At 43.7% G+C, this 12,500-nt stretch overlaps 1 protein-coding gene across 4 annotated transcripts in view; it reads left to right on the top strand.

Moving 5' to 3' along the window:
* CTNNA2 (catenin alpha 2) overlaps positions 1-12,500 on the top strand; it is a 361,600-nt gene that overhangs the window by 307,963 nt on the left and 41,137 nt on the right. For all 4 annotated transcript variants that reach the window (XM_070756873.1, XM_070756876.1, XM_070756875.1 and 1 more), the window contains exon 11: positions 4,721-4,855. In XM_070756873.1, coding sequence (XP_070612974.1) covers positions 4,721-4,855 — 135 coding nt within the window. The remainder of the gene's footprint in view (positions 1-4,720; positions 4,856-12,500) is intronic.

The following is a 12,500-nucleotide window of genomic DNA, read 5'->3' on the forward strand; positions in this document are numbered from 1 at the left end:
TTTCTTTTTAAAACTGGGCAGGAGCTGACTTGCCTCCCCAGTGCTAAAAAGAAAAGTTGACAGCCAGCGCTACGACTGACGGAATGCTGAGCCTCCCGGTGGAAGGCTGCCGCTTGGCCGGGGAGGCTCGGCCGAAAGGGGCTGGAGCGGCAGAGCCGAGCATGCCTTCCGCCCGGGAAGTCCTGCCCCTTCATCCCCACCCCTCGCCCCTGTGGCCGGCTCATCCAGGGGGGCGTGTGTGGACTGGCAAGCGGGAAGACCAAGGGAAGGTTCCTTCAGCCGCCCAACACCTGATCCGCTCCGCAGCGCGGCAGCAGCGAGGAGCTGAAGATGGGGTTTCCCCTTTGCCTTTACCCCATCTTCGGCTCCTCGCTGCTTCCGCGCTGCGGAGCAGATCAGCTGTTGGGCGGCTGAAGGAATCTTCCCTTGGTCTTCCCCGCTGCCCACACGCAAACTCCACCATCTGCGCATGTGCGGCCATGAAAAAAATGGCGCACATGCGCAGATGGTGGTTTTACTTCCGCATCCAATATAACGCGGAAATCGGTTAGCGCGGGAGGTCTTGGAACGTAACCCCCGCGCTAACCGAGAGATCACTGTATTATATAATGTGTATGGTGTGGGCTAGCCGCCTGTATATGTTTTAACTCACATTTTAATGGGCACATGAATTTTATCTTGGAGTCTTAGTGGATCTTGGAGTGCTACTGGACAACCCTTTAAATATTTATTTATTTATTATTTATTTATTTTGTCCAATACACAATGAGGGTTTTAGTGGGTATATATCTATATACACATAGTAAAATACATGATGAAGGTTATAGAGGAGATACTCATAGTAAAATATATCTAAGAAAGAATAGAAAAGAAGGTATAGGAATAGAACATATCAATGAAAGAATAGAAGAAGAGATATAGGAATAGAAGAAAGGTATAGGAGATATAGGAGAGCAATAGGACAGGGGATGGAAGGCACTCTAGTGCACTTGTATTCGCCCCTTACTGACCTCTTAGGAATCTGGATAGGTCAACCGTAGATAATCTAAGGGTAAAGTGTTGGGGGTTTGGGGATGACACTATGGAGTCCGGTAATGAGTTCCACGCTGCGACAACTCGGTTACTGAAGTCCTATTTTTTACAGTCAAGTTTGGAGCGGTTAATATTAAGTTTAAATCTGTTGTGTGACATCCGAGGTTCGCCAGCACAGGCCTATGCAGTATCTTCAGTTGTATCACTAGCCTTTCTTTCTCTTCTCTACCTGCCCCATAAATTATGTTCCGAGTTTCTGCAGGGATTACAACAGTCCCGACTCCATTTAGCTAAACTGAATGATACCGGTGTTGCTTTGATTTGTAAGGCATGTCCAAAGAATGCCACGGGCGTCGTTCCGCCAGTGGAGTAAAAAACGGACATGTCCTGCTTGCCGTTTATTATTACTACTTTACTACTTTCTGGGCTGAAAATGTCTCCTTTCAATGGGGTCCGTTGTCTACCATAAAAAGATAGTGTATTGTGCACCGAGAGAACTTTATGGGCAATCTGAACCATATCCTAAAGGAGACAGGAACAATATTTTTGCTGTCTTCTCTACAGTTCGTCAGGTAAGTGACAAACGGCAGTGGGGCTCGCTTTCTCTGCTTCTCCTTCTTCAGGCTTCTCGAGTTCTGAACGCACCGTTTTGTGCCGCAAAAGCAAGATTTATCATTTGTTTTATTCAGGTAGTAGAGCTGTATTATGATTATCTGTTTTCCTCTTTCCTGCTGCTTTCGCCTATTGGTGCAGTGGTACCTCTACCTAAGAACGCCTCTACAGTGGTACCTCAAGATACGAACCCCTCGTCTTACAAACAACTCGTAATACGAACCCGGGGTTCAGAAAAAATTTGCCTCTTCTTACAAACTTTTTTCGAGTTACGAACGCCAAACCCGAACTTCCGGGTTCGGCGTTCGGAGGCTCCTGGGAAGCCGCCCGGCTGTTTTAAAAGGTGACTGCAGGGCTGGGGGGCTTCCCAGCACCCCCCCCAACCCCGAACCCGGAAGTTTGACAAAAGTTCAGGGTTCGGGGGGGTGCTGGGAAGCCCCCCAGCCCGGAGGTCACATTTTAAAACAGCCGGGTGGCTTCCCAGGAGCCTCCGAACGCCGAAAGCGGAAGTTCAGGTTTGGCGTTCGGCTTCAGGAGGCTCCTGGAAAGCCATGTCTTTAAGGCTCCCCCCATCTCTCGCAAGGGAGGGCAAGGGGTGGCCGGCTCTCCTACCCTCTCGGCTCTGCTACGTACATTTTCCCTGCAGTTGATCCAAGCACTGCAAGGGAAGGAACGAACTGAAATGCGAGTCAGGAGTCCTGGAAACGTAACAATAAGGGGGCTGGTGGAATAATCATTGGGAATGGGGTGTCCTGGAAGTTGGGATACAGGCTCTCCCAGCCTCCTCATTCCCCCCCCCCCCGTTTCTTTAAGTTTTCTTTATTAGATTTGTATGCCGCCCCTCTCCGTAGACTCCTTAAAGAAACGAGGGAGGGGGGATGAGGAGGCTGGGAGAGCCTGTATCCCAACTTCCAGGAACCCCCATTCCCAATGATTATTCCACCAGCCCCCTTATTGTTACGTTTCCAGGACTCCTGACTCGCATTTCAGTTCGTTCCTTCCCTGCCAGCGCTTGGATCAACTGCAGAGAAAATGTACGTAGCAGAGCCGAGAGAGTAGGAGAGCCGGCCACCCCTTACCTTTCCTTGCGAGAGATGGGGAGGCTTAAAGAAACGGGGGAGGGTGTAAATGAGGAGGCTGTGAGAGCCTGTACAGGACAGCCCACTCCCAATGATTATTCTACCAGCCCCTTTTTGTTAGGTTTCCAGGACGCCTGAAATTTGTTCCTTCCCTGCCAGCGCTTGGATCAACTGCAGGGAAAATGTATTGTGGCAGAGATGAGAGGGGGGTAGGAGAGCCATCCACCCCTTGCCCTCCCTTGCCAGAGAAGGGGGCAGCCTTAAAGAAACGGGGGGATTAGGAGGCGGTGAGTGCCCGTATCTCAACTTCCTCGTGAAGTTTTCAGGTCACTAAACAGCCATGCAGCCCCAAACCTCATGGAAGAAATGTGCCCCCCTGCCATCCTCAGAGCCCCCAGCGCTCCAGTTTTCCTCTTCTTTAGTTGACAGATTGACCTCTCTCTACACCGCGTCTCCATTGCCTGCGCTTCGCTGAGGACCGAAGCTCAGAGGCTTGGTCCCCCTGAGCAAAGGGGAAGGAAAAGAGCCTCCCCCTGTTCTCTACCGGCATTCAGGGACCAATACACACACAGCAGAGTGAGAGCCAGGGAGCCTTGTCTGAAGCCGAAGCTCCCGATTCCCCTTTGCTGCCACCTCCGAAAACACTTTCAAGGAGGGTGTAAGCCCTGCCGGCTGACAAGCTGCGAGACAGCTTCCCACATGTGTTAATCACCCACAAAGCTCCTTACGCAGCCTCTGCTGTGTCCCCCTTCCCTCCTCCCCCTGTCCCCAAACAAGGATCAGAATGCCGGTTGTCATAAGGCAAAAGGGGCGAGTTTTGGACTTGCACGCATTATTCGTTTTTCCATTGATTCCTATGGGAAACATTGTTTCATCTTACGAACTTTTCACCTTACGAACCTTGTCCCAGAACCAATTAAGTTCGTAAGACGGGGTTCCACTGTACTTACGAACTTTTCTAGATAAGAACCGGGTGTTCAAGATTTTTTTGCCTCTTCTCAAGAATCATTTTACACTTACAAACCCGAGCCTTTGAAACTGTAACTGGAAAAGGCAGGGAGAAGCCTCCATGGGGCCTCTCTAGGAATCTCCTGGGAGGAAACAGGGCTGGAAAAGGTAGGGAGAAGCCTCCGTGGGGCCTCTCTAGGAATCTCCTGGGAGGAAAATAGGAAACATTTTAATAGGAAAGTGAACACAAGAACAAGGGGACACAATCTGAAGTTAGTTGGGGGAAAGATCAGAAGCAACATGAGAAAATATTATTTTACTGAAAGAGTAGTAGATCCTTGGAACAAACTTCCAGCAGATGTGGTTGGTCAATCCACAGTAACTGAATTTAAACATGCCTGGGAAAAACATATATCCATCCTAAGATAAAATACAGAAAATAGTATAAGGGCAGACTAGATGGATCATGAGGTCTTTTTCTGCCGTCAGTCTTCTATGTTTCTATGTTTCTAAAGTGTTGGTTATGACCTATAAAGCCCTTCATGGCATCGGACCAGAATATCTCCGGGACCGCCTTCTGCCACAAGAATCCCAGCGACCGATTAGGTCCCACAGAGTTGGCCTTCTCCGGGTCCCGTCGACTAAACAATGTCGTTTGGCGTGTCCCAGGGGAAGAGCCTTCTCTGTGGCGGCCCCGACCCTCTGGAACCAGCTCCCCCCGGAGATTAGAACTGCCCCCACCCTCCTTGCCTTTTGTAATCTCCTCAAAACCCACCTTTGCCACCAGGCATGGGGGAGTTAAGATATTCCTTCCCCCTAGGCCATTACAAGTTATCCATGGTATGTTTGTCTGTATGTTTGGTTTTTATAATAAGGGTTTTTAGTTGTTTTATTAAATTGAATTGTTACATGTTGTTTTTATCATTGTTGTTAGCCGCCCCGAGTCTACAGAGAGGGGCGGCATACAAATCCAATAAAATCAATCAACCAATCAATCAATCAATCAATCAATCAGATTTTAAGTTGTTTCTCTCTCTTTCCCTTCGCAGTGTCCGGATTCGGCATGCAAGCAAGATCTTCTCGCCTATCTTCAACGCATTGCCCTTTACTGCCACCAGCTCAATATCTGTAGCAAGGTCAAAGCAGAAGTCCAAAACCTTGGTGGAGAACTGATTGTTTCAGGGGTAAGCCATTCCTGCATTTTCCTGTCTTAATTCTTAAATTAGTGTTCTCCCTCCCCCTCCTCTCCTTTTGAAAAAAATACATACCTTTGCCTTCGAAAAACCACATTATCCCACTTTGACGAAGTGTCCGGAGACTTCATTGCTAGGTCATCTATCCAAAGAGCGCTTGCTCTTCATGCCCATTAAAAATATAATAAAATGTGATATTAAATCCATTATTAATAGGAGCTCGGTTTTATATTTAGCAAGGCTGGGCACCCAATGAGCTTTCCTAATGATAGTAAAGTTCCTCTTTTTTTTTTACACACTTCACCTCGTCTAAACTGAGATGTCCTTAAAGCCTCTCGGTCTAGGTGAACCTCAACATGAACATTTCATTCACCTTCCTTAAGTCTAAGGGGTAGGGACACAATATAAGTGCAGAGAGACTTGTGGACTTCAACTCCCAGAATTCTTCAGCCGGCCATGTTTTTTTTTGCAGTCCTGCAGAATCCTGGGAGTTGAAGTCCACAAGTTTTAAAGTTCCTGAATGTGAATTCAAAGGCTGGCCTGACAGTTACCAAGGTTGGAGATCCCTGGTGAAAAAATTATTTGAGGGGCCGAGACTTCAAGAAAAGCCTGAAATTTTTTTCCTAGCAAGTTAATTAAGAAAACATAATCTTTCATCCAAAAGAAATGTTCTCATCTTAAAAAGAAACATGCTGATAGATAACAGGTAGTCCTCGAGTTAAGGACCACAATTGAACCCCAAATTTGTGTTCTTAAGTGAGGTTTGCCCCACTTTCTAGCCACAGCTATTAAGTAAATCATTGTAGTTGTTATTTAAATCCGATGGTTGGGAAATAAATCTGGCTTCCCTATTGACTTTGCTGATTAGAAGGTCGCAAAAGGGCATCACACTGTGACCATCATAAATAAGTTGCCAAGTGTCTGAATTTTGACCGTGGCGATATTGCCATGGTTGTAAGTGTGAAAAACAGTCATGTGGTGTCATTGTAACTTTGAACGGTCAGTAAACGAATCATTGTAAGTGGAGATCCCTGTTGTGAGCCGCCCAGTGTCCTTCGGGAGTTGGGCAGCATAGAAATACAAAAAATTAAATCTACCCATATATATAGGTCTCGCAGTGTTCGCCTTAGAACAAGGACAGAAACACCAGCCTGAAGATGATGAGTGGGACCTCATCGAAACGTCGCCAGAAATTTCCAAATCCTACACGGGAAGAAACCCGAATATACCAAGACCATCATACCTGTACCCGTGAAAATCTACGAAAACAAATATATATATATATATATATATATATATATATATATATATATATATATATATATATATATATGTCACATGTTTTTTTGCTGAATTTGAAAATTAAGGGAGACTAGGATAGATCTATTTTGGCCTTATTTTGGCCTCATCAGCCGTCATACCTGTACTCGTGAAAATCTATGAAAACAAATATATATATATACCAAGACCGTCATGTATGTATGTATGTATGTGTATATATATATATGTATATATATATATATGTGTGTGTGTGTGTGTGTGTGTGTGTGTATGTGTGTAGATTGTTCTGAGTTCGGGTTTTGCCCCATGTAATATTTTGTATATGTATGTATGTATGTATGTATGTATGTATGTATGTATGTATGTATATGTGTGTCGGCTATCAATAAAATTAACTGCCTTGGAAATGGCCCTGGGTTGGGCGGAGAGGCAAATAAAGGAGCTGTGATGTTCCTTCAATACACCAGGGTGATTCGACACAAAAATATGCAGCCCTTCCCTGGTGCAGAGCTGAAGGGATTGGATACTGTAGCCTAGAGGATAATTCTCTGCCTTACAAGGCAAAGGTTGCAGGTTCAAGTCCCAGTGGGTATGGCTAGCTGATGAGGCCAAAATAAGGCCGAAATAGATCTATCCTAGTCTCCAGTAGGAAAAGCCATCAGATTACCTACACTCGTGATCCAGTGATCCGATGTGAACAAAAAGATTTTTGAAAATCTTTTTAAATTTTAAATTGAACATTCAGTTGTTCAGCTGGGCTACTGAGGTCAGTGATTATTTTGAATTCACCCGCTGCATTGAGAACTAATTTTGCCAGCATGGCCTGCAGCTTTCTTCATCTAATATTTCCTGGGCCTCATCCCATCACCGTTAAAGGTTGTTTTCCTCTAATCCTTCAATTTTTGAAACCTACAGGGAGCTCTCGACTTACAACAGTTCATTTAGTGACTGTTCAAAGTTACAATGGCTCTGAAAAACATTGACTTATGATTATTTTTCACATTTAGGAACATTACAGCATCCCCTTAGCCACACAATGAAAATTCAGATGCTTGGCAACTGGCTCCAATTTATGTCAATTGCAGTGTCACATGATCCCAAATAGAACAGAACATAAAAGAATAAAATACTGGGTTGAAAGAGAAGAGGAGAAGAGAAGAGAAGAGACGAATGGAATGGAATAGAATAGAATAGAATAGAATAGATATTGGACACAGAAGGAATTTGTCTTTGGTGCAGATGCTCTCAGTGTCCATAAAAGAAAAGATAAATTTGTCAAGAATCATGAGTCACAACACTTAATTATTGTCACAGGGTACAAATAAGCAATCAGGATATATTAATATTATATGATATTAATATTAATATAAATCGTAAGGATACAAGCAACAAGTTACAGTCATAAGTGGGAGGAGATGGGTGATAGGAACGATGAGAACACTAATTGTAATAGTAATGCAGCCTTAATGAATAGTTTGACAGTGGTGAGGGAATTATTTGTTTAGCAGAGTGATGGCGTTCTGGGGAAAAACAGTTCTTTTGTCTAGTTGTCTTCAAGATCAATGGGGAAACCAAATTCATTTAATAACTGTGTTACTAGCTTAACAACTCTGGTGATTCATTGCGGCAAAAAAGATCGTAAAATAGGGCAAAATTCCCGAAATAAATGTCTCATTTAAGAACAGGAAATCTGGGGCTCGGTTGTGGTCGTAAGTCAAGGACTGCCTGGGTTTGATTCCAGGCCCCTGTCCCACAGACCCACAGAAAAACATTCACGTCCATCTTCCCAATGGTTGTGATGGACACTTCTACTGCAACTGGACAGCCACTCAGAATAAAGATTGATGTTTGTCTGGGGGGCACTTTATGGGGAAAGAGTCCCCCTCCTGATCCTGCAAAATGTCTTGGCCGCTGTGCCAAACGGTGCCCATGGAAGGTCTTGAGATGTTCTTCAAGGTGAGGTCCTCCTCCGTCCTCCCATCTCTCATTATAACAGGCCAAGATCATTCTTTTATTGGCTGGCATTGTTGGATCTGCTTCCATTCTCATGGGTTTTGACCATGTCCACCTGATCCGTTCCCTCAACCCCGCTAACGCATCGGCTTGGCTGTTGAGCTTAAAATCTCATCTCTCTCCTCCTTTTTCTTGTATCTTCTGTAGAAGCCATCTTGCGCACATGCTCGAACAGCTTGTGTATGTTGTTGGCTTGCCATTACATGCGGTGAAACTCCAAAACAGCACCACCTTTGCCTTCTTCATTGCCTGTTGTGGTGATTTTCAGTACCTACTGCTTCGCCCCCATCATTTATTCTGCCTTTTCTTCATTAAACCATCCGCTGAAGCAGTGCTGCCATCAACTTACAGAGATAATTGGCATTGTGTGTTGTAAAACTGAAGTCCTATTCAGAGAAGACCCCCCCAGGCTTGTCTTCTCTTGATCTTTCGGGTGTTGGTGTAGGATCTCCCTTCACAATACCTTCCTAGCAGTTGTGATGTCGTTGTATTATATCAAAGAGCCGAATACTGTATGCTTCAAGACTATCCAATAACATGGACTCCTTCACTTCATCTGTAGCTTCCGTGCTTATTTTTTTATTGCTGTTCATCTTGTTCATCCATTCTCTCTTGGATAGCCCGTTGCAAATAAAACAAAACTTGATTTTATTTGCATCAAGTAAAAAACAGGCTTTGCATACAGTAGAGGGCTCATGGTTTCCTTCAAATGATTGACAGTTATATATTCACATTCGGGATTCCAGCTTGTACCCCTGGACTCCGATGAGATAAGGTACACACTCACTGGTAAAAACAAATATGTGTGCATATTATCTGATGGTTGTCTGCTGAAAGTATATATACAGAGAGAGATTATTTAATATTTGCAGTGTTCCTTATTGAACTTAGCAATATGCATTTGATGCAAAGCAATTCTTTCCTGCCATTTGTTCAGGATTTCGTTAAGTATTTAGTACCTTAACAATATTGCATGTAGTATTGGTTGTCATGATATTAAAAAGAAAAAAGATGTTGAGACTCTAGAAAGAGTGCAGAGAAGAGCAACCAAGATGATTAGGGGACTGGAGGCCAAAACATATGAAGAACGGTTGCAGGAATTGGGGATGTCTAGTTTAATGAAAAGGACAACTGGGGATAACTTGACAGCTGTCTTCCAATGTCTAAGGGGCTGCCCTAAAGAAGAGTAGGAAGGGTCAACCTACTCTCCAAAGCATCTGAAGGCAAAACAAGATGCAATGGATGGAAACTTATCAAGGAGAGAAGCAACTTAGAACTAAGGAGAAATGTTCTGCAAGTGAGAACAATCACTGGAATGACTTAGCTCCAAAGGTTGTGGGTGCTCCATCACCGAAGGTTTTTTAAAAATATTAGACGATCATTTTTCTGAAATGATATAGGTTAGGATTTCCTGGTTGAGTAGGGGGTTGGACTAGAACAGTGTTTCCCAACCTTGGCAACTTATTTATTTATTGGATTTGTATGCCGCCCCTCTCCATGGACTCGGGGCGGCTAACAACAGTGACAAAAACAGAATTTAAAAATCCAATACTAAAAACAGCTAAAAACCTTGTTATAAAACCAATCATACATACAAACATACCATGCATAAATTGTTGAAGCCTAGGGGGAAAGAATATCTCAGTTCCCCCATGCCTGACGGCAGAGGTGGGTTTTGAGGAGTTTACGAAAAGCAAGGAGGGTGGGGGCTATTCTAATCTCTGGGGGGAGTTGTTTCCAGAGGGCCGGGGCTGCCACAGAGAAGGCTCTTCCCCTGGGCCCCCCCAACCGACATTGTTTAGTTGACGGGACCCGGAGAAGGCCCACTCTGTGGGACCTAACTGGTCGCTGGGATTCGTGCGGCAGAAGGCGGTCCCTGAGATAATCTGGCCCAAGATATTTGGAGATATTGGGACTTCAACTCCCAGAATTGGGATTCTGGGAGTTGAAGTCCAAATATCTCCAAGTTGCCAAGGTTGGGAAACACTGGACTAGAAGACCTCCAACCCCTCCCAACTTTGTTATTCTGTTCTGTCTCCTGCCCCTGTTAGATAGAAACGTGGACATTTGTCTTCAACAAACATTCCTCAGGGCTGAACTGAATTGAGAAGATTCAATAATTCAGAACCTAGAGGGATTCAATAGGTTTCGGTGATATTTATTTGGGACTGAAATTACATGCATTCATTTGTCTGGCATATATTATTTGGTAATGCAGTATCCAGTTTTGATCACCACAATGCAAAAAGGATGTTGAGACCCCCGAAAAGAACAGCAGTTAGGGTGATAGGGCTGAATACTAAATCGTATGATGAACTGTTGAGGGAACGAGGTATGTCTACCTCATTGGAACAGAAAGACTATGGAAAACATGATAACTGTCTTCCAGTAACTTGAGAGAAGGGAGGGTAGATTTAAAATCTGCAAAGCACTTGAAGGCAGGGCAAGAAGCAACAGGTGGAAGCTTATTAAACATAGAAACATAGAAGATTGACAGCAGAAAAAGACCTCATGGTCCATGGTAATATGGTAAAGGATTTAGCTTTACTAGATAAATGGTCAAAGCAATGGAAACTGCAGTTTAATATTTCTAAATGTAAAATAATGCACTTGGGGAAAAGGAATCCTCAATCTGAGTATTGCATTGGCAGTTCTGTGTTAGCAAAAACTTCAGAAGAGAAGGATTTAGGGGTCGTGAGCTAGAGGTATAACAAGCAGGAAGAGGGAGATTGTGATCCTCTTATGTAGAGCGCTGGTGAGACCACATTTGGAATACTGTGTTCAGTTCTGGAGACCTCACCTACAAAAAGATATTGACAAAATTGAATGGGTCCAAAGATGGGCTACAAGAATGGCGGAAGGTCTGAAGTATAAAACGTATCAGGAAAGACTTAATGAACTCAATCTGTAGAGTCTGGAGGACAGAAGGAAAAGGGGGGACATGATCGAAACATTTAAATATGTCAAAGGGTTAAATAAGGTTCAGGAGGGAAGTGTTTTTAATAGGAAAGTGAACACAAGAACAAGGGGACACAATCTGAAGTTAGTTGGGGGAAAGATCAAAAGCAACGTGAGAAAATATTATTTCACTGAAAGAGTAGTAGATCCTTGGAACAAACTTCCAGAAGACGGGGTTGGTAAATCCACAGTAACTGAATTTAAACATGCCTGGGATAAACATATATCCATCCTAAGATAAAATACAGGAAATAGTATAAGGGCAGACTAGATGGACCATGAGGTCTTTTTCTGCCGTCAGTCTTCTATGTTTCTATGTTTCTATCTAATCTGCCCTTATACTATTTCCTGCATTTTATCTTAGGATGGCTATATGTTTATCCCAGGCATATTTAAATTCATTTACTGTGGATTTACCAACCATGTCTGCTGGAAATTCGTTCCAAGCATCTACTACTATTTCAGTAAAATAAAAAAATAAAAAATAAAGAGAGAAGCAAACTAGAACTAAGGAGAAATTTCCTGGCAGTGAGTACAGTTAATCAGTGAAATGGCTTGCCTTCAGAAGTTATGGGTACTCCATCACTGGAGGTTTTCAAAAAATAGACTAGATAACCATTTTATTGGTATAAGTCTTTTGGAATGGGACAAGCTGCTAATGGGGTGGTTGGACTAAAAGGTTGGACTAAATCTATGGAAAAATCTGTAGATGTGAGAACGTCTCATTTTAATTCCAGTTTCTCATTTTCCTCCCCGTATTTGTATTTTGTATTTGTATTTATTAGATTTGTAGAATTTTTTTGTAAAATTCTTTAAAAATCAATAAAAAATTATATATATTTTTTTAAAAAAATTATTAGATTTGTATGCCGCCCCTCTCCGAAGACTTGGGGCGGCTAACAACAATATAAAAAGACAATGTAAACAAATCTAATATTAAAAGACAATCTAAAAAACCCCAATTTAAAGAACCACTCATACATACAGGCATACCCTGTATAAATTCTATAAGCCCAGGGGGAAGGGAAATTTCAATTCCCCCATGCCTGACGACAGAGGTGGGTTTTAAGGAGCTTGCGAAAGGCAAGGAGGGTGGGGGGCAACTCTGATATCTGGGGGGAGCTGGTTCCAGAGGGTCGGGGCCGCCACAGAGACGGCTCTTCTCCTGGGTCCCGCCAAACAACATTTTTTAGTCGACGGGACCCGGAGAAGGCCCACTCTGTGGGACCTAACTGGTCGCTAGGATTCGTGCAGCAGAAGGCGGTCCCTGAGATAATCTGGTCCGATGCCATGAAGGGCTTTATAGGTCATAACCAACACTTTGAATTGTGACCGGAAATTGATCGGCAACCAATGCAGACTGCGGAGTGTTGGTGTAACATGG

This window comes from Erythrolamprus reginae, chromosome 7 (assembly GCF_031021105.1).
Source record: "Erythrolamprus reginae isolate rEryReg1 chromosome 7, rEryReg1.hap1, whole genome shotgun sequence".
Classification (NCBI taxonomy): Eukaryota; Metazoa; Chordata; class Lepidosauria; order Squamata; family Dipsadidae; genus Erythrolamprus; species Erythrolamprus reginae.